The following is a 21,902-nucleotide window of genomic DNA, read 5'->3' on the forward strand; positions in this document are numbered from 1 at the left end:
TACAGTGCAGCGACGGCTCCAGAAAATTATGACTGGGGGGGGGGGGGGGGGGGGGGGGGCGGACGGGGGGGCGGGGGGGGCGGACGGGGCGGACTATAGGTGGGGGGCTGGTGATTTTGAGTGGGGGATAATGCATTTTGGTTTACATTGAAGTCAATCAAAGCCCCCCCCCCCCAAGGGGAGTTTGAGGGACAAACTCGACACTATCTTGGAAAACCCCTCCCATCCCATCCACTTAGTTTGATGAGCTTCAGAAGAAGGTGCTCTTCTGAACCAGAGTCATTCCACCTAATATATATATATATATATATATATATTGTGTTGTCTTTTTCTTTTTAGCGGCTGTAACATATCCTTAATTTCCCACTGGGGAGTATATTTGATCTCTGAACATCTATGTTTTCCGTGTCTTTGAAGGCTAGATTAGAACAGGAGAAAATAGGAGCATTTGGGAACATGCAGCACCTTGACCTTCAGCTACTGTATAACCTTGAGGACTATTCATTACCTTTTACACTCAAAACCATTTCATTTTATTATGAAATATTTTATCTTAGATGTTAAATGTATTAGACAAACTGACAATCTTGGATCCCATCCACTCTCTGTGATGAGCATCAGAAGAGGATCAGAAGAGTACCCCAGGTTGGCAGAGGAAGTGTAGTGCCCAGAGGATTACATTAGATAATTGGCACTGGGTGAAAAAACTGGGTTGCAAAATCGTGGGATAAAAATTATTAAAAAGAAAAAAGAAAGAGGACGAGTACCTCTTCGCCTATCAATGAATCCCTAAAACGGTATTGATATCTTCTAAAGACAAATTGTTCATAAAAGTTTTAAACATGGTGGACAATCTTGCACAATCACACATTCTTTGTCAGTACGTCTTCAACATTTGTTTTTTCTTAGATTTTTATTTTATTTATTCATTAAATTAGGCTATATATAGGCTATATATATATATATATATATATATATATATAATTGCATTTGTTTTTAATTCATCCCTGACCCAGTGTATGGGAACCAGGGTGACCTTGACAAAGTTGACACAAAAAAGTTTGAGAACGTTCAACCTTCAGGCATCTTGTTGAGATCCAGTTATGTATTAGTCAACAGCGCCACCCTGTGTTTGTGTGTGTGTACTGTAGGTGTGCGTTGGGTGGTTAACCGGTGAGGTATGTGATGTCCACTGCAGTGCAGTGCTGCCATTAAATGCGTGACCATTTCTGCAAGTATCACTAAAAACTCCAAAACTGAGCTCCCTGCCATCCTTCGGTCAGTTCAAATGAATGCTCCAGAACATTTTTCACCGTGATTGCTCCCGCTTCAATTGACCGTGGCAGCGGTGGCCGAACGGATAGCGGAGCGGTCTTGATACCGGAAGGTCGCCAGTTCGAATCAGCGGTCCGACACGTTAAAATTACCACCGCTGAAGTGCCCTTGAACAAGGCATTGAACCACTACGATGAAATGTGTTCTATGAGCAGGGCCTGGCTGGAAACAAGTTCTTGAGCTTACCCCAGATACCCTGGGTAAATATAGTAATCATTTCATTTCATTTCATTTACTCTACTGGCTAGTTGTTCTGCATAAAGTTCCTTTGTCATTTATCCTGATTTATAATGTTTTTTTTACTGTATTTTGTGTATTGTAACCTCTGCTACATTGAAAATGAGGGCTTGCCCTCAACTGTATTTCTGAGTATAAATAAAGGTGATGATGATTATTATTATTTATTTATTTTATTATTATTATTTTTATTCAATTTTTCTTTCGATGGGAAATGGTCATGGAAATGGTACAAGCGCCTGGAACACTTAAACCGCTAGATGGCACTGTGAGTCGCCGTCAGACCCATGGTGTGTTTTGTAGTTCAAAGTTCAAGGTACAACAACACACTCATGCCTGTCTGGCTGTTGTTTACATGCAGCCCAATGCTAATGCTTTACCTTTCCCTTGACAGACACACACACCCCATATATACTTAAAGGTAAGACTACTAACTACACCAAACAGTCTTAAACACGCTTATTTAGACTCGTTTATTTAAGCTCCATTCTGTGAATGTAAAGTTTAGCATAGCCTCTCAGAGCAGAGCTGAGCATGGTGGTAGCCTTCCAGCATGCTAGCACGTTCAGCTGACCCATATTATAGTTCAGTGGTTGCAGGTTCTCAAACTATTTAATGTCAAGGACCCCCAAATCGACACTCATTGACCCGTGGACCCCCATTCTGTCTTAGAAGTGTCTATTTGTACGTCTCTAAATGTTTTGATGATTTGAACATGGTGGACCCTGTTGGAAACAAGTGTAATGCTTAATTGGGTCGTCCACTCACAGTTAACAGCCTTTGTATTGAGTTTGTGCTTGAAATGTACTGTAATTCTGCAAACTGTTAATAAATTCTTCAATCAATCAATCAAATTAGAAAATATATGGCGTGGAGGGAGGACCCTAGCTCTGGTCCATAGCCCTAATGCTTATATGATTCTGCCCTGCAGGGCAGAAGCATTAGAGCTATGGACCAGAGCTAGGAGGACCCCTAGCTATGGTCCATATCTAATTAGAGCTATGGACCATAGCTCTGGTCCATAGCTCTAATGCGTTGCATTAGATTAAATGCGACGCATTAGAGCTATGGACCAGAGCTAGAGGACCCCCAAAAGATTTAACCATTTTCATTTCAAGGACCCCCTGCAGTTTACTGTTCCAGACTGACATGCAATTATGCTACGGACGGACCCCCATCTAATGGCATTTCTATCTCTCGGACCCCCATTTATATCAATGTTAATTTAACTCTGAGAGTGTACAATAATGTACACATTCGTCATTTTTGATGAATTGAACAAGGTGGACCCTCTTGTAAACAAGTGTAATGCTTTATTGCGTCGTCCACTCACAGTTAACAGTCTTTGTATTGAGTTGTGCTTGAAATGTACTGTAATTCTGCAAACTGTTAATAAATATTTCAATCAATCAATCAATGGAAGGAAGTAGGAACCCATTTGTACACTTTCTTAGTTACAGACCCATAAAGGTATATTTGGTTCCTAATTATTATTTAGCTGGGGACCCCCTGGAACTCTCTCAAGGACCCCTATAGGGGTCCCCGGACCCCACTTTGGGAACCACTGCCATAGTTGTGAGCTTGTAGATCTATGCTATTTTCAAAAGATGAATATATACATTTGCTAACGTGAAATGTGACATTCTGCACAATGAGTTATTTTGGTACTCTTAATAATTTTGACACCAATACCTCTGTACTTTTGGTCAAGTACACATTGAATTCAGGACTTTTACTTGTAACAGAGTAGACCTATTTCTATATTGCAGATAGTATTGATACTTTCACTTAAGTAAAAACATTTGAGTACTTTTTCCACCACTGGCCAATTAATTAGTAAGTAGTAACTTAGCCCTAGAATGTATCCTGTTGTTACATACAGTTTGAACAGTATTCCACATACAGAGCCATAGAACACCCTGGTTAATTTCTGGTCGCGGCTCAAATGCGGCCTAAATGTGATAAATGCTCCGTGTGTACTCGCCCATTAAATAATTCCAAAGACGTGGAGTGAGATATTGTCCTCTAGTTTCATATCCATGTGAAAGTTCTGGCACAAAACGTGTATTTAGTCAATTATCTCCACATTTTCACGAGATGCACACGGACGTCTTTCTCTCCGGGTAAAGGGGCCCGGAATGACAGCTGGACTTCATTTATCAAAACTTCCTCTGATCACCACAAACGTCATCACCAATTGACCAGGGAAGCACAAATGTTTGGGACACACAATTGGCAGGTGCCTTGCGATAGGTGCTGGGTAATTAATCACACCACTTGCCAATTATTGTGTGACCCAAACTTTTGTGTTTCCCTGGTCAATATTGGTGATGACGTCTGCGGTAAACAACAAAGTATTGGTAAAATCAGTATGAACTTGTAGGTCTGCTATTTTTTTCAAGTATAACAGAATGCTTGAAACACCAAAAGTGGTTCCCGCCCAAAATGGGTTAATCTCATCTATCTATCTGTATTTAATGTATATTGTTGATTGTTGATTTTGTGTTTGGTATTTCGGCTACATTGAAAATGAGGGCCTGCCCTCAATTGTGCTCCGAGCTTAAATAAAGGTTAAGATGATGATGATGAATCAATCAATTATCTTTTTTTTTTAATCGACTCAATCGATTATTTCAATTAACTGTTGTGCCCCCATGTTGTGATCCATGAGTCATAACATGATGTCTAGTCATTAATTATGACGTGTTATGTCATCGACAGCCTTAAGTAAGCAGAGATGAACGCTGAGAACTTCACCCTGAGTGAGAAGATAGTCTCGCCTTCCTACGTCCGACAAGGGAGTCAGGCACGTCGCGGCCATGAGCAGCTGATCAGGCACTTATTGGAACAGGTAAAAATCAATCCATAAGAAAATGATACAACAAAATCATGATGTATCACTTCCCAAGAGAATGAAGAGATCATGATGTGACCGTAATGTAATGTCATCGTTTATGAAAAAGCACATCACGTCACTTTTTTTAAAACATGTTTATTGATTTTTCTTTACAACATAGTATTTTCAAAGCAATTATTCACATATATTTTCCCCCCACAACCACATGGCAGCACGAACACTAAACTAAATCTTCAAAGAAACATCAGGATATGTCCAGAAATACAAAGGAAAAAAAACAACACATACAGTTAAACAAACAAATGCACAACAGTTCCTTACCCATCACGTCGTCACATTTAATCCCAGAAGCGGCCATCTCCCTCTCTTGAACTAGACGTCAGCACACCATAGGCTTAATAGATACATAGCTCTACTATTTGCTTTCTGTTCCTTCCAGGGCAAGTGTCCAGAGGAAGGATGGAACGAGAGCACCGTAGAACTCTTCCTGAATGAGCTGGCTGTGATGGACAGCAATAACTTCCTTGGAAACTGTGGCGTAGGAGAGCGGGAAGGCAGAGTGGCGTCCAGCCTGGTGGCCAGACGACACTACAGGTCCGTCGTTTGACCCAATAAGTCTTACTGTGGTTCAATAAGAGCCGTTATAGAGCGTCGCAGTCCCTGACAAATCATCACAATAAACACAATGTTTTGGGCCGATCAAATCATTTGTAAGAAGAATTATTTTCCGGGTCCCTCGCCAAGTGAGGGCCCAGATCTGTTCAGAAATTATTATTATAATTATTATATTGCTCAACATTGTAACATTTGATGGCTCTAATAAGGACCTGTGCATTGCACTGCAGGTTGATCCACGGCATAGGTCGATCTGGAGACATTTCTGCGGTTCAGCCCAAAGCAGCAGGATCCAGCCTGCTTAATAAGTTGACCAACTCGGTTGTTTTGGACATTTTAAAACTGTCAGGTGTGTACTACAGCATAATGGGTGTTTGAACCGCCATCTTCACAGACAACCCAACAAGATTCAAATATCTGAAAGCCTTCTACCTTCTTCTTTCCTTTCGTTGTTTTCTTGGAAATATGATATGATGGGAACTAGTATGCACAAAACTAATTTCACCCACTTTCTTTTGTGATGTGACCAGTGTTGTTTTCGTCGACTAAGACGAAAAATGTTCGTCGACTACCTTTTTTCACTGACGAAAACTAAATGGAAACTAAATGAAAACTAAGCTACGATGACTAAAACTAAGACTAAATGTATTGACAATTTCGTCAACAGCTAAAAACTAGACTAAAATGTTAGGAAGGGACCAGTGGACAAGAGATCCAGTATAAGTAATTTTACATTTAGTCGACTAAACGTAGACTAACACTAAAACATTCCAGGTGACTAAAATGTGACTAAAACTAAATGAAAACTATTCAGGAGACTATGACTAAAACTAACACTGGATGTGACAAAAAAGATGATTCTGTTTCTGAACATTGCATCCAATGAAAGCATCCTGTTTTTTCTAGAATGTTGAAAAGCTGTTGAAATCATCTGGTAAATGTTTCCTAGTTGCAAGATTTTCAAGGAAAATAGAGCTCTTTATTCAGATTTTAAACATCTCGGGTGCGAATGAAAAAGATATTGTAAGGTTTTGTTATTTCACTGTTTTGATTGGTTTTTGTGTTTTTTTTTAATTTGTAACAGGCGTGCGAAGTGTGGCTAGTTGCTTTGTGGTTCCCATGGCGACCGGGATGAGCTTGACCCTGTGTTTCCTGACCCTTCGCCACCAGAGGCCCAAGGCTCGCTACATCATCTGGCCGCGAATCGACCAGAAGTCCTGCTTCAAAGCCATGATTACTGCAGGTGAGCAGTGGTGAAAAAAGTACTTACTTTTCTATGTTAGTCATTCTCAAAAAAAATTATGTCAAGGACCCCCAAAAATATATGTAATTGGCCGCCGACGTCCATCTGAAAATATGTACATGTAGTTCCAGGGACCCTCCAGAAGCAAAGATTTGAGTTAAAAACGTTCGCTCTGAAATAATATAGATTCAAAGATTTGCAGACCTACAAGCTCGTAGAGTGCCGCGCTACGAGCTTGTAGATCTGCTATTTCTCAATAGCTAAAGTACAACATAATTCTTAAAACACCAAAAGGGGTTCCCGCCCAAAATGGGTTAAGCTAAAACTATTTAGAATCTGTACGGAATGGTGTAGCCATGACCCTATAAGAATGTTTTTTTTTTTTTTTTTCTAATTATCACATCCATAAACAGTTGTTTATTTTACAGAAACTCACAGGCTAGAATATTGCTACACACTTTGTCTGGTTTACGTACAGCAGATTACAGGAACGAATCTGATCTCTACAGTAATGTACAGGATGTAATTTGATACGGTCATTTTCCGGACAGCAATAGTGTTACAAATCTGATCGCGTAATATAATGTTCTGTGTTAAATCTCACGTGTTTTTATGACCAGACTTGTCAGAGATGACCTGGTGAAAGATCAATAGTGTGTGACCCCCCCCCCCCTCACTGCGGATGTGGGATAGTGGATGTCATGGCCCTAGACAGATACATGGGTCAACGATTGTATCTCAACGATTGTATCTCCACATAATCTGGAGATACAATCGTTGACAATATGTGAAGAAATGTATTATGTGGCCAGTAACATATACTATTGTATTGATCTTTGGATACAGACTTCACTAGGTAATTAAACAGTCCAGTCTAAATTCCACCATAATTCATTTACACCTACATACTTTTGCGAGCAACAAACAGCCATGATGTTGATTCCAGAGCGCGGCACGGCTGCAGCTCACCGCTCCTTGGCTGCGGCTCACCGCTCCAAGAGATGGGTCAAATGCGGAGAACAAATTTCACTGCGGTAACGTTTGTGACAAATCCTATGACTTTGATCATATCTACAGTAGCTCATTTGGAACTGTATGGTCTCCACCATTGTTAGGGTTCGAGCCAGTGGTGGTGGAGAACATTCTGGAAGGGGACGAGTTGCGGACGGACCTGGAGGCGGTCGAGCACAAGATGGAGGAGCTTGGTTCAGAGAACATCCTGTGTGTCCACTCTACGACGTCCTGTTTTGCTCCACGTGTCCCTGACCGGTAATTATGAGGCTTGTTCACGTACATTTTATTTCACCTGAAAACGTTCAATAAATTATGTAATGAATAGAGGGTATGCGTGTGACATCATCATCATCAAACCAGGAAGTCATGCTGGAACGCCATACTGAGTGGCGAGTGTGGGCCTTGACAGCCCCTACATCCAAACAGAAAAGTCCAATAGGATTGCATTAAACGATGTTAAACGACGTTAAACTCACTTTGCCACTCGATTTGCCATTCACTTTATGCATGCGCATACCCTCTATAGAAACATATTTTAATCAAACTTGTGCCTGCTTCTAACAAAGTGTTACAGAGCGTGTTTGTTTCCGAGTGAAGCTTTACCGAAGCTTTACCGAAGCGTTATCTGATCTCAGACAAAAGCCAGTGTCTTTAATTTGCCCCCAAGGTTATGTTGGGAATAATAATAAATCATGTCTAAGAGAAGGTGAGTCCCATTCTCTTCTTGTCTTGTCTTGTCATGCAGGCTTGAGGAATTGGCCACTATGTGTTCCAAACACAACATCCCCCACATCGTTAACAATGCCTATGGAGTGCAGTCGTCCAAATGCATGCACCTGATACAGCAGGTTGGTACTACTAACTAACACCCTTCATGCTATACCTTACACACGACTGCACATTCCCACCCCAATGTAATTTAATTGAACACATGAAGGCTTGTTGCACATAATCCAAGATTGAATTTTACCCTATGTGTTAGACCAGGGGTTCTCAACGTTTTTGGACGTGGACCCCCATAAATGCTTTGGCAATGTCTCGGGACCCCCGCCCCGCCCCCTCCAATATAAATTGACTGCTACAATAACCTTAATAATAGAGACATTACACCATAAATAAATATACTGAAACCAGATATAATCATTAGGGAAGGTGTATGCATGTACTACTGTATGTGTACTATATGTAAACTCTTCATTTCCATTTTCCAGCCATTCAGTTGCAAAAAACTGAAAATTATTTGGGGACCCCCCCAAAATAATTTGGCGACCCCCCCCCCCCCCCCCGAGGGTTCGCGACCCATGGGTTGAGAACCCCTGTGACAGACCGATTAATCGGACCGATTTATTAATCGGTCTGATTGATTAATCGAACCGATGCTGATTAATCTAAAAACAACTGAAATCAGCCAATACCGATGTGTTTGCCGATTAATCTCCCATCATGTGTTAGAACAGTGGCTCACAGCCTCAGCCAGATGGAATCAAAAGTGTAATATCCCCCCCCCCCCCGGTCCATAGGGATATCCCTTTGGTCATTTTTAAGGTTTTTGTTTGACATTGAATCACTGACATACAGTATAGCAGGGGTTCTCAACGTTTTTGGCCGGGGACCCCCGGAAATGCTTTGGCAATGTCTCGGGACCCCCGCCCCGCCCCCTCCCGACCCCCAATATAAATTGACTGCTACAATAACCTTAAACCATTTTGGGCGGGAACCCCTTTTGGTGTTTTAAGCATTGTTATAATTTAGCTATTGAAAAATAGCAGATCTACAAGCTCATAGCGCGCCACCGAGTGGCGCGCTACGAGCTTGTAGGTCTGCTATTTTTGAAAAAAAGTGAAAATAAAATTTAAAAATAAATCTTTTTTTTTTTCTTTTTTTTTTTAATAATTTGGGGACCCCCTAAAATAATTTGGCGACCCCCCGAGGGGTCGCGACCCACGGGTTGAGAACCCCTGCAGTATAGTTGTGATGTGCTCATTTAATCACTGACATACAGTATAGTTGTGATGTGCTCATTGTATTGTTGTGTAAGGCTATCTATCATTCCATTGAACTGTCTTCACCCACAGGGTGCTCGTGTTGGAAGAATTGATGCCTTTGTACAGAGCTTAGACAAGAACTTCATGGTGCCAGTGGGGGGCGCCATAATCGCAGGTTTTAATGAGTCCTTCATACAGGAGATAAGCAAGATGTACCCAGGTTAGTGTCTAATACTTATTTCATCATTTGTTCCATTTTGAAAAGCACAAACAGTGGTGGAAAAAAGTAGTCACATGTTTTACTCCAAGTAAAAGTATCAATACTGCAATGTAGAGAATAAATACTTATTCCATACTAATTAAAATTTGACTTGAGTAATAGTACAAAGGCATTGGTATCAAAATGAGATACAAAGGAACAGAGAGAGAGAGAGACAATTTGTGTATCAGCCCCACCCACCCCACCCAATCTTCTGCCGTAGTCTTCAGACTCCATCTTAGCACACACACACACACACACACACACACACACACACACACACACACACACACACACACACACACACACACACACAGGGGCGGTGGTGGCTCAGGGGTAGAGTGGCTGGATGGTAACCACAAGGTTGCCAGTTCGAACCCCTCCCCCAGAGTTAGTGTTGAAGTGTCCTTGAGCAAGAACACTGAACCCCTAATTGCTCCTGATGTGCAGGTTGGTGCCTTGCATGGTTTCTGCTGCCATCGGTGTATGAATGTGTGTGAATGGGTGAATGTAATGCACAATCTATGTATAGCGCCTTGGATAAAGGCGCTATATAAATGCACCATTTACCGTAGAACTTTGCCGTAGAACTTTGCCCTAGCCTCGACGACCTTACAGGTTCTGTAAGATAGCACTCTATAGTATAATACTATAGTGTGCTACGTCTACATAAAATGCTTTCTTAAGTTCCAGGTGAAGAAAGACTACTACGAAGTCTCTCTCGTGTGACTGAACTTCTCACCCTATCTCTTAAGGGAGATGCCAGCCACCCGTCGAAGAAAACTCATTTCGCTTGTATTCGCGACCTTATTCTTTCAGTCATGGCCCACTGTTGATTAGGCAGTCAGTGGAAGTAGGCTCTCTGTCTGTGGCAACATTTGACGACACATTCTTCAGAGAAATTATGAGTTAGGAAGTCCAAGGTGGTTCCTAATTTTACTTTTTGTTTATCGGGGTCTCTGGATTATCTGCTAGCAGTAGTTTTCCTCATTTTGTCTGGGATAGCAGGCTGTTTATTATCAATTTCTACACAAAAACTATAGTAGTATTGACAAAAAAAAAGGTTGTAGTGTGAGTTTGGACCACAGAAAGAATTCACTGCATTTCTGAAGTGAACGCCAACTTCCCAGATTGTCTTACTTAGTGTGTGAACATTGAGCGAAGGTGAATCATGTTGTGTATTTGTTACCTCTGTGTCTGTCCAGGTCGAGCCTCGGCTTCACCTTCCCTTGATGTTCTCATCACCCTGCTCACCCTGGGAGCCAGAGGCTGGAAGAAACTCCTGGCAGAGAGAAAGGTGACCATGTGCTGCACGCACGCACGCACGCACGCACGCACGCACGCACGCACGCACTAGACTAGTAAATCCACTAGTCGACCTTGTTGGTACTAGTTGATAAGAATGCTAGATTATAGTCACCAATGTACAGTTTTTAAATGTACAAATATCATTAAAAAAAAAGACGACTAGTAAACTAGGCAACTAGTAAACTAGTAAAAATCACTAGAAGTGAAAGCCCTAACATACACACACTCTCTATCTCACACACACACACACACACACACAAGACATTTTGTAAAAAAGAATTAACACAAATTTTAATTTCAACGTCAGGCCTAAATGGGTTAAAGTACCAAAAGTAAACGTACTCATAGCCATATAATAATACTAACAACAACAACAACAACAACAACAACAACAACATCAGAAGCACCACTACAGCCTGCAGCCATTAGGCTCAACGACCAAGCCTGATATATGAGAACTTAACCCATTTAGACCTGGGAACGATTCTACAAAATGTCTTCTAAATCCTGACAGTTTTCTGATGTCAGTGGTGCTCAACCTTTTTCATGTCAAGGACCCCCCAGATTATATGTAATTGGCCACCGACCCCCATCTGAAAATATGTTGTTCCAGTGACCTCCCAGAAGCAAAGATTTGAGTGAAAAACGTTCGCTCTGAAAGAATATATATTCAAAGATTTGCACTACATTTTCAAAAATAGCAGACTTGTAGATCTGCTATCTGCTATTTTTCAATAGCTAAAGTATAACATACAGTAATGCTTAAAACAACAGGGGTTCCTGCCCAGAATGGGTTAAGACCTGCACTGTCGGTCACTGACTATTGACTTCTTGACGGGGTTTCTGGCACTCTTAAAATACAGACTGGTAGGATGTACAGTACGCTGCCAAACATTGACTATATGCCCGTTAGGATAATTGTTTATAGACTGTACGTATTGTCTATTCATCCATATATTCATTGGTGGTAGACTAATACATAATATTCCTTAATTAACTGGTCTTAGTTTATAATCCATCGCTTTGCGGAATCATTTGCCAAAAAGACCAATAGGTATAATACAAGCTGACGAGGCTCACGATGCCATGTCGACTAACTCAGCTTGTAGATCTGCTCTTTCTAATCTTTATTATCTTTAAGTAAATCTTGGTGACCAATTTTAAGTCCCTGAAGAGTCTACCCTCTTGTGGCCAAGCCTAATTAACAGTGGATTGATTCTTCAGCCAGCATTTTTCAAATGTTTAATTTGTCTTTTTAATGCCAATAGAAAAATCCGCGATATACACACTATATCTCATTCTGACGGGGCAAGACCATAGTATTGGGACAATCAGTCCTGATGGTGGCGGTAACGTCACCATTTTGCCGATTCTGACCAAAAGGAGCGAGTGAACGATGACCACATCCGGTTAGGATCAAAATATCCGGCAGTAGCTTTGCTAGTGTGCCACAATGAAAGATGTCCGGAATGCTAAGCTATCATCATATTTTTCATAACTAAGTCAAATTAAGCTCTAATCAAGCCCAAAACATCGCATTTTACGCAGCGATGCATGCGCGATCACGCGCGTGCACGATCGACCGTGCACGCGCGGATTTTCGGCCGGTTTTAGGAAGATTACATCGGCCGTTAGCAAAATTAGCTAAAAAATGCTAAATTTTGCGACAATAAGCTCCCGATTATTGGGAATCAATCGATTACGTCAATTACGTCAGTGGCCATAAGGGATTTATTGATTTCATTACGTCAATTACGTCACTGGCCATAAACCAGTTAATGACTTTTTTTATATATACACCGTATATATTATCGTAAATGAAAACTGGCTCTTAAATACAATTACCAGATTAAATAAAGGTTTAAAAATAATGATACATGGTGATACAATAATGATAGATGGTACATATAAGTTATATGCTTCCTGTCACAGTCAGTTTCCGAATAACTTGTTTGTGCTTTTTGTAAATGGTAAATGGTGCATTTATATAGAGCCTTTATCCAAGGCGCTTTACATAGATGTGTATGTGCATTACATTCACCCATTCACACACACATTCATACACCGATTGTGGCGGAAGCCATGCAAGGTACCAACCAGCACATCAGGAGCAATTTGGGGTTCAGTGTCTTGCCCAAGGACACTTCGACATGTAGACAGGAGGAGCCGGGATTCGAACCGCCGACCCATGGATCATTGGACGACCTGCTCTACCTCCTGAGCCACAGTCGCCCCATACACGGGGCCGCGAAACTTCGCGACCCAGTAGACTTGATTACTGTATAAAGTCACTCACTGCTGGACAGACATATCAGGTGTTACATAATCCACCAGCTTGATGAGAATGCTGCAGCGAGCAGAGCCACACTTTGAACTAAAACCCAAAGAAGTCTGAACACGTCACCCCTGTTTTCACTCCTGCTTCCCTTCACCGGCTCCCAGTGAAACAAATTATGTATTTGTATTTGTACCGCTCATGTTAGTTATCCTAAAGCAGAGCTCTCTCTCACACAATATCTAATGTAGGTTATTTCCTCTCCACCTGTGTTCTGAAAACATGCCAAACTCCAGCGAGTAGAGTGTGAGCCATTTGTGTTCAGTTAGAAGGTGATGGTTGGTGGAGCAAAAGAGACATATTTCTCTGCTTCCTTTCCAGAACGTCCCCCTGTGGCATCCCTCTCTCTCCATAGCAGAGTTGGCTAACAATGCAGTATTCTCTCCTCCTCGTCATGCTGTTATGCACTGCACCAATCCCACACACACACACACACACACACACACACACACACACACACACACACACACACACACACACCCTGGACCTGATGTAGAATATTAATATCTCTTTTTGCTAGGCTTAAAAGAAAACACAAACTCTGTTTTTCAAACATTTCGCGAGACCACACGAAACTGCATTATATATCTTTCCAGCTGAAATGCTGTCGATAGATTCCACAGTACATTTGCTGTGTGTGTAAAGACGTTCTTAGTAAAATGCCTTCAGCACGCAGTGTCTGATTACATAATTAATGTACATGGTATAAAGTGACCCTGTGGATATCTATAAATGTCTCTCCCGACGGGCTGGCATGCAATACCCCAAATACTATTAGCCAAAATATACCGCTGGCCCCAAATGGTCTCGGAAATTCCTCTGGCGGCCTGTCACCTGACCCAATACTGTCAGGGCATATTGATTTTTGACGGTCCAGATAATGCATAATTTAAGCGGTTTGCCATAGTGTCTGCACAACTGAGTGACTTCCATAACCCCCAACCCCCCCTACATAGTTCATGGCTTTTAATAATTCAAGTCACAGATATGCTTTGCTTTTTATTTCTTTACAGCCGATGCTGTATGCGAACATCACCACGTGTCATATTAGTGGCCATCAGTGCTTGACGTGTATCTCTGTTGTGGTCAGACATAGACCATACCAGAGTGTAATCACATCAAATCTATTCTGAATCTAGAAAATAGAGAATTAGGATAACATTAAGTAAATTATTTATATCCTCTGTTAGGCATGGGACTTAACCATTACACACTACGCGTGCGTGCGTGCGTGCGTGTCTGCGTGCGCCGTGTACGTCCTATACTGTTAACATCCTCTCCTGAATATCTATTACTGTAGTCCTATAGAAAAGCATACACACACACACACACACACACACACACACAAAGTCAGCACTTTAGCCCCATGTTAAAATCTAAGGCTAAAAGCCTGCTTTCTTCCTCCCATAATGCCTCCTTAATTGATCCCAGGGGCAGACTAGACTACAATACTGATCCCAACAACAGCCAGATAGGGGTTGGATGCAGGGCCAGATTTCTGTCTATTAGACAGGTGAGCTACTGTGTTGAAGCTTGGAGAGAGAGACAGGTGAGCTACTGTGTTGAAGCTTGGAGAGAGAGACAGGTGAGCTACTGTGTTGAAGCTTGGAGAGAGAGACAGGTGAGCTACTGTGTTGAAGCTTGGAGAGAGAGACAGGTGAGCTACTGTGTTGAAGCTTGGAGAGAGAGACAGGTGAGCTACTGTGTTGAAGCTTGGAGAGAGAGACAGGTGAGCTACTGTGTTGAAGCTTGGAGAGAGAGACAGGTGAGCTACTGTGTTGAAGCTTGGAGAGAGAGACAGGTGAGCTACTGTGTTGAAGCTTGGAGAGAGAGACAGGTGAGCTACTGTGTTGAAGCTTGGAGAGAGAGAGACAGGTGAGCTACTGTGTTGAAGCTTGGAGAGAGAGAGACAGGTGAGCTACTGTGTTGAAGCTTGGAGAGAGAGAGACAGGTGAGCTACTGTGTTGAAGCTTGGATAGAGAGACAGGTGAGCTACTGTGTTGAAGCTTGGAGAGAGAGACAGGTGAGCTACTGTGTTGAAGCTTGGAGAGAGAGACAGGTGAGTTACTGTGTTGAAGCTTGGAGAGAGAGACAGGTGAGCTACTGTGTTGAAGCTTGGAGAGAGAGACAGGTGAGCTACTGTGTTGAAGCTTGGAGAGAGAGACCGGTGAGCTACTGTGTTGAAGCTTGGAGAGAGAGACAGGTGAGCTACTGTGTTGCAGCTTGGAGAGAGAGACAGGTGAGCTACTGTGTTGAAGCTTGGAGAGAGAGACAGGTGAGCTACTGTGTTGAAGCTTGGAGAGAGAGACAGGTGAGCTACTGTGTTGAAGCTTGGAGAGAGAGACAGGTGAGCTACTGTGTTGAAGCTTGGAGAGAGAGACAGGTGAGCTACTGTGTTGAAGCTTGGAGAGAGAGACAGGTGAGCTACTGTGTTGAAGCTTGGAGAGAGAGACAGATGAGCTACTGTGTTGAAGCTTGGAGAGAGAGACAGGTGAGCTACTGTGTTGAAGCTTGGAGAGAGAGACAGGTGAGCTACTGTGTTGAAGCTTGGAGAGAGAGACAGGTGAGCTACTGTGTTGAAGCTTGGAGAGAGAGACAGGTGAGCTACTGTGTTGAAGCTTGGAGAGAGAGACAGGTGAGCTACTGTGTTGAAGCTTGGAGAGAGAGACAGGTGAGCTACTGTGTTGAAGCTTGGAGAGAGAGACAGGTGAGCTACTGTGTTGAAGCTTGGAGAGAGAGACAGGTGAGCTACTGTGTTGAAGCTTGGAGAGAGAGACAGGTGAGCTACTGTGTTGAAGCTTGGAGAGAGAGACAGGTGAGCTACTGTGTTGAAGCTTGGAGAGAGAGACAGGTGAGCTACTGTGTTGAAGCTTGGAGAGAGAGACAGGTGAGCTACTGTGTTGAAGCTTGGAGAGAGAGACAGGTGAGCTACTGTGTTGAAGCTTGGAGAGAGAGACAGGTGAGCTACTGTGTTGAAGCTTGGAGAGAGAGACAGGTGAGCTACTGTGTTGAAGCTTGGAGAGAGAGACAGGTGAGCTACTGTGTTGAAGCTTGGAGAGAGAGACAGGTGAGCTACTGTGTTGAAGCTTGGAGAGAGAGACAGGTGAGCTACTGTGTTGAAGCTTGGAGAGAGAGACAGGTGAGCTACTGTGTTGAAGCTTGGAGAGAGAGACAGGTGAGCTACTGTGTTGAAGCTTGGAGAGAGAGACAGGTGAGCTACTGTGTTGAAGCTTGGAGAGAGAGACAGGTGAGCTACTGTGTTGAAGCTTGGAGAGAGAGCGGGAAGAGTGCAGGCAAGGAATACCAAACGACTCGCCCCTTTAACAACTCGCCCCCGCGATTTTTTTAAATGTAGTTAACAGTTCATTTAGCATTTCCCTCCCTCTCTGAAATCTGAAATTATCTTGTATACAGATTTATTTGATTGTATAGTAGTCGATCTCTATACTCTGTAACATTTAGAAAGAACAACATGTCACAGAGACGGTGACTGCTTAATTAAGTTAATTTAGTACCTTCTAGCAGTTAATTTCGTTTTATTCACATTTCTTCCATGTAGCCCATGTTTTGTAATGGCATCATCATGCTATTATGCCTGTGGATATACAGAGATATCATTAACAATGATAAATTAATATGATAATACCTTTTATATAATCACCAACATGAATTATGTTTGTTATTTACAGCTAGGTAGAGTATAGTGGGGTGAGATGGAAAAGTGGCGACCGTACCTGTTATTTACAGCTAGGTAGAGTATAGTGGGGCGAGATGGAATTAAAAGGGGCGACCGTACCTGTTACCTAAATCAGTGGTTCCCAAAGTGGGGTCCGGGGATCCCCAGGGGTCCTTGAGGGAGTTCCAGGGGGTCCCCAGCTAAATGATAATTTGGAACCAAATGGACCCTTATGGGTCTGTAACTCAGAGAGTACCTTTTATATAATCACCAACATGAATTATAGTTTGTTATTTACAGCTAGGTAGAGTAGTGGGGCGAGATGGAAAAGGGGCGACCATACCTGTTACCCAGGCAAGACAGGGGGGGGGGGTGAAGAATGGACGGATTGAGGAAGGAGGCAAGCTGTTCCGGGGCAGATTTGCTTTATTTGCAATAAACTGAAGCTGCATGCTGCTAAATTAAGCTTGTGGTGGGTTGGGGCGCAGAAGAGGAGCATTGGTGCTTCTATTAATACTACTTTTTGTGTGTGTGTGTGTGTGTGTGTGTGTGTGTGTGTGTGTGTGTGTGTGTGTGTGTGTGTGTGTGTGTGTGTGTGTGTGTGTGTGTGTGTGTGTGTGTGTGTGTGTGTGTGTGTGTGTGTGTGTGTGTGTGTGTGTGTGTGTGTGTGTGTGTGTGTGTGTGTGTGTGTGTGTGTGTGTGCACACCTCTTCCCCACATCTCCCCTGTGTGTGTGTGTACACCTCTTCCCCACCTCTCCCCTGGGCTGAAGGAGATGTACTCCCTCTTGGCTCAGGAGCTGAAAACTCTGGCTGAGGCACACGGGGAGAGACTGCTGCACACGCCACACAATCCTATTTCACTGGGTGAGCTGGAAACACTGGATTACTATACTATGACATTTAAATATCCTCCCTACTGTAATGCTGGGCTTTGTGTATCATATATATATATATACAACGAAGCTGAGCATGCGGAAGTACTGCCTATACGCCCGTGCTGCTCCGCGGCCGCGTTACGTCACTACACTACCTGTTGGTGACAGTTATATGGGTCACGTGGTGTTGCGTGCTACGAGCCTACGTCACTCATAGTAAAGTCAGCTGTTCGCGAGGCGGCATTTCATGAATGGAAGGAGAGAGGGGGTATGTCGGATAAACGTCTGCACCCCACTCAGATCGGAATGGAAGGAGAGAGGGGGTATGTCGGATAAACGTCTGCACCCCACTCAGATCGCGCTGTGAGACACACACGTGGCATGGAGAAACAACAACACGGACTGCGTGCCGTTAAGCCCAAAACACACCAATGGATCGAGAGAGACGCAAAAAAAAATGGTTTTAGTGTTCGTCACAGCGGTGTGATATGTCCTGTTGCTCGTCGGCGCGTGTCGACGCGAGTGATTCAATTGGATCAATTCAACGGTTGCTTCTTGCAACTACATGCGTACATGTGCGTGCTACTCGCAACCGTTTGGTTGCAAGGAGTTGGCATGACGACCCATTGGTGTGGTTTGTGCTTTACGGGCCTTTCAAACGTAATGCGATATAACGCGCCCGTAGTTCATTTTCACCTGCGTTTTTGCACGGAGCACTGTGGAGCAAGCGTATTTACGTGAGCGCGTTCCCGTGAATTTGTTGCGCACGTGCTCGTTTCGTGCACACGCCTGCGACTCACCAGACCTGGATTCCGTTTAGCTTTTTTTTACGCTTGCGTTGTTGCGCCCCTCTTCAACAGACCTAGAGGAGACCTGGGTTGATCCAGGCCCTCTTCAACAGACCTAGAGGAGACCTGGGTTGATCCAGGCCCTCTAGAGCAGACCTGGAGGAGACCTGGGTTGATCCAGGCCCTCTTCAACAGACCTGGAGGAGACCTGTCGTTGATCCAGGCCCTCTAGAGCAGACCTGGAGGAGACCTGGGTTGATCCAGGCCCTCTTCAACAGACCTAGAGGAGACCTGGGTTGATCCAGGCCCTCTAGAGCAGACCTGGAGGAGACCTGGGTTGATCCAGGCCCTCTTCAACAGACCTGGAGGAGACCTGTCGTTGATCCAGGCCCTCTAGAGCAGACCTGGAGGAGACCTGGGTTGATCCAGGCCCTCTTCAACAGACCTGGAGGAGACCTGTCGTTGATCCAGGCCCTCTAGAGCAGACCTGGAGGAGACCTGGGTTGATCCAGGCCCTCTTCAACAGACCTGGAGGAGACCTGTCGTTGATCCAGGCCCTCTAGAGCAGACCTGGAGGAGACCTGGGTTGATCCAGGCCCTCTTCAACAGACCTGGAGGAGACCTGTCGTTGATCCAGGCCCTCTAGAGCAGACCTGGAGGAGACCTGGGTTGATCCAGGCCCTCTTCAACAGACCTGGAGGAGACCTGTCGTTGATCCAGGCAACAACGCCTGCGTTCCTCACTTCCCGTTTGAAAAGCCCTTTAGAGGCACGCAAGATTGTAGTTGTGCACAAAGCCTGGCATGTCACACTTTTTTTGTATCTTTCAAATGACTTACTGTGTGTCTGTGTGCGTGCGTGCGTGCGTGCGTGCGTGCGTGTGTGTGTGTGCGTGTGTGCGTCCCCCTCCTCCAGCCATGTCTCTGGACGGTCTCCAGGCCCAGGATGACAAGGCAGTGACTCAGCTGGGCTCCATGCTGTTCACCAGGCAGGTGTCCGGGGCCAGGTATGAAAAGAGACTCGCGCAGCCGCAAAGGCACGACGAACAGCCTGTTCCTGCACATGCAGGGCGGGTTAGGAAACTGGAGGGCTTAATAACACTAAAATGAGAGCTTTCCTAAAGTAGCTTTTGCCTGCTCCCTTTTTTGAACACCCTCCCACCCCAGCATCCTTGTAATCTTGTTGTTTTTGTTCAATCGCTGATTTAATCGCATTCGAGGCAAAAGGTTTGGAGATAATCGCCAATATTGATTTGTAGTCATGTCGCCCAGCCCTAGACATGACTCTCTCTTCACTACAGTAAGCACCGCTGTACTGTAGCTGTTTTTAACCCGTTTTGGGCGGGAACCCCTTTTGGTGTTTCAAGCATTATGTTATAGTTTAGCTATTGAAAAAATAGCAGATCTACAAGCTCATCGCACAGCACCGAGTGCCGCGCGATGAGCTTGTAGGTCTGCTATTTTTGAAAAATCCTGAAAATGTAGCGCAAATCTTTGAAAATATATTCTTTCAGAGCGAACGTTTTTAACTCAAATCTTTGCTTCTGGGAGGCCGGTCCCTTGAACAACATATTTTCAAATGGGGCTCGGCTGCCAATTACATATATTTTGGGGGGTCCTTGACATGAAAATGTTTGAGAACGACAGAAACATGGATTTTTCAAGAAAACTGTCAGGATTTAGAAGACATTTGTAGAACCGTCCTCAGGTCTAAATGGATTAAGCAGATTGCTGTAGACCAAAAGGCTTGCTGTGTGTGTGTGTGTGTGTGTGTGTTCAGCAGCGGATGCTGCAGTGCCTCGTGTGTCTCTCAGCTCTGCTGTTTGACAGAAGCACAAGGATAGCCTGCATAAAGAGAGAGAGGTGCATTGCTGGGTGACTGACTGGTGAATTCACTTAATTCCTATAGAGTCACGAGAACTATAATGGGACGAGCACGTTCGTTGACGTGCTTTGTTTGGACATAATTGGTTTTCAGGTTTGTGCTGCTGTCTAAAAGTCATTGATAAGTGGTTTCGTCTTGCTGCCTTGACAGTAAACCCCCTTCCTGCCTAGTGGAGCTGCCATTTGCGTATGTTGCAGTATTTCATTTTACCTATTGTTCTTGGAGATCCCAGTAGATCCCAGAAGATCCCAGTGATGGAAACCTTGAATGAATAAACCAGTGGACCTGAGTTTTCCCTTCCCAGTGTTGCGGACTCTATTTCTTTCTCCGGTGCTGCCATTTGTCCAGAACCTGAACCTGGGCTAGAGTGGATGTGCATGCTCTATTACCTTTGTTTACATCTATCCATTAACCAACCACTTGAACCCCAGCGTCACTATTCTGGGGCTAACATTCCATCTCCATCTACAGTCCAGACTCAGCTGCTCTTAACCCATTTAGGCCTGAAATTAAAAAAAATGTTTTCTAAATCATGAAAATTTTCTGAAAAACCTCATGTTTCTATACCAGTGGTGCTCAATATTTCATGTCAAGGACCCCCCATCTCACAATATGTTATTCGAGGAACCCCTCAGAAGCAAAGATTTGAGTTAAAAACGTTCGCTCTGAAAGAATATATTCAAAGATTTGCACCACATTTTCAGGATTTTTCAAAAATAGCAGACCTACAAGCTCATAGCGCGGCACTCGGTGCCGCGCTATGAGCTTGTAGGTCTGCTATTTTTCAATAGCTAAAGTATAACATAATGCTTTAAACACCAAAAGGGGTTCCCGCCCTAAATGGGTTAAGCTGTTTGCACATGGGACGCGCTTTTTCCGCTGCGTGTTGCCTATCCGAAATCCACTCACCCCCCCCCCCCCCCCCCCCAAAAAAAATGTCACACGAAACATCCTTGCACACTGAGTGCAGAATGTGTACTATTTATATTCGTAGCAATGTTTTCGCAGAACGAAATGGAGCGGAGAAGTATGATAAGTTGAATGTACAACACGGAGCCTTTAGTGGGTCCCTGCTTCACTAGAAGTTGATTAGATGCGATGTCACCGTGTTTTTCTATCTCTCTCTCCCTTTCTCTCACTCTGCGTGCGTTCGTGCGTGCGTGCGTGCGTTCGTTCGTACACACACCCTTTCAATGTTATTTTACTTAAAGGGGAAAACCACCCATTTTCAACATTTTACTATGTCATTAATATACCTTAGAGCTGTTGTGTGGAAATAATAAAAAAGTCCCCCCATTCTGTGTTTCCTAGAACTGTAATTATGAAAAAATCATTAACATGGTGAAACACGTCTTGATGACATCATCAAGATGTGTTTCACCATGTTAATGATTTTTTTCAGACCTCTAGTTCTAGGAAACACAGAATGGGGGAACTTTTTTATTATTTCCACACAACAGCTCTAAGGTGTATTAATGACATAGTAAAAT

The 21,902-nt window shown here is 43.6% G+C and overlaps 1 protein-coding gene across 3 annotated transcripts in view; it reads left to right on the forward strand.

Moving 5' to 3' along the window:
- Positions 1–1,857: 1,857 nt before the first annotated feature.
- The window catches only part of sepsecs (Sep (O-phosphoserine) tRNA:Sec (selenocysteine) tRNA synthase), a 213,204-nt gene continuing 193,159 nt past the window's right edge, over positions 1,858–21,902 (forward strand). For all 3 annotated transcript variants that reach the window (XR_013788700.1, XR_013788701.1, XM_079491651.1), the window contains exons 1-11: positions 1,858–1,993; positions 4,294–4,423; positions 4,869–5,023; positions 5,275–5,393; positions 6,129–6,287; positions 7,403–7,556; positions 8,047–8,149; positions 9,377–9,506; positions 10,751–10,842; positions 17,637–17,730; positions 19,444–19,534. Coding sequence is in view for 1 of the 3 variants with exons in the window: in XM_079491651.1 (XP_079347777.1) it covers positions 4,310–4,423; positions 4,869–5,023; positions 5,275–5,393; positions 6,129–6,287; positions 7,403–7,556; positions 8,047–8,149; positions 9,377–9,506; positions 10,751–10,842; positions 17,637–17,730; positions 19,444–19,534 (1,211 nt within the window). In the remaining 2 variants the exon portion in view is untranslated. The remainder of the gene's footprint in view (positions 1,994–4,293; positions 4,424–4,868; positions 5,024–5,274; positions 5,394–6,128; positions 6,288–7,402; positions 7,557–8,046; positions 8,150–9,376; positions 9,507–10,750; positions 10,843–17,636; positions 17,731–19,443; positions 19,535–21,902) is intronic.

Source organism: Electrona antarctica (genome assembly GCF_951216825.1).
Source record: "Electrona antarctica genome assembly, chromosome: 21".
Lineage (NCBI taxonomy): Eukaryota > Metazoa > Chordata > Actinopteri > Myctophiformes > Myctophidae > Electrona > Electrona antarctica.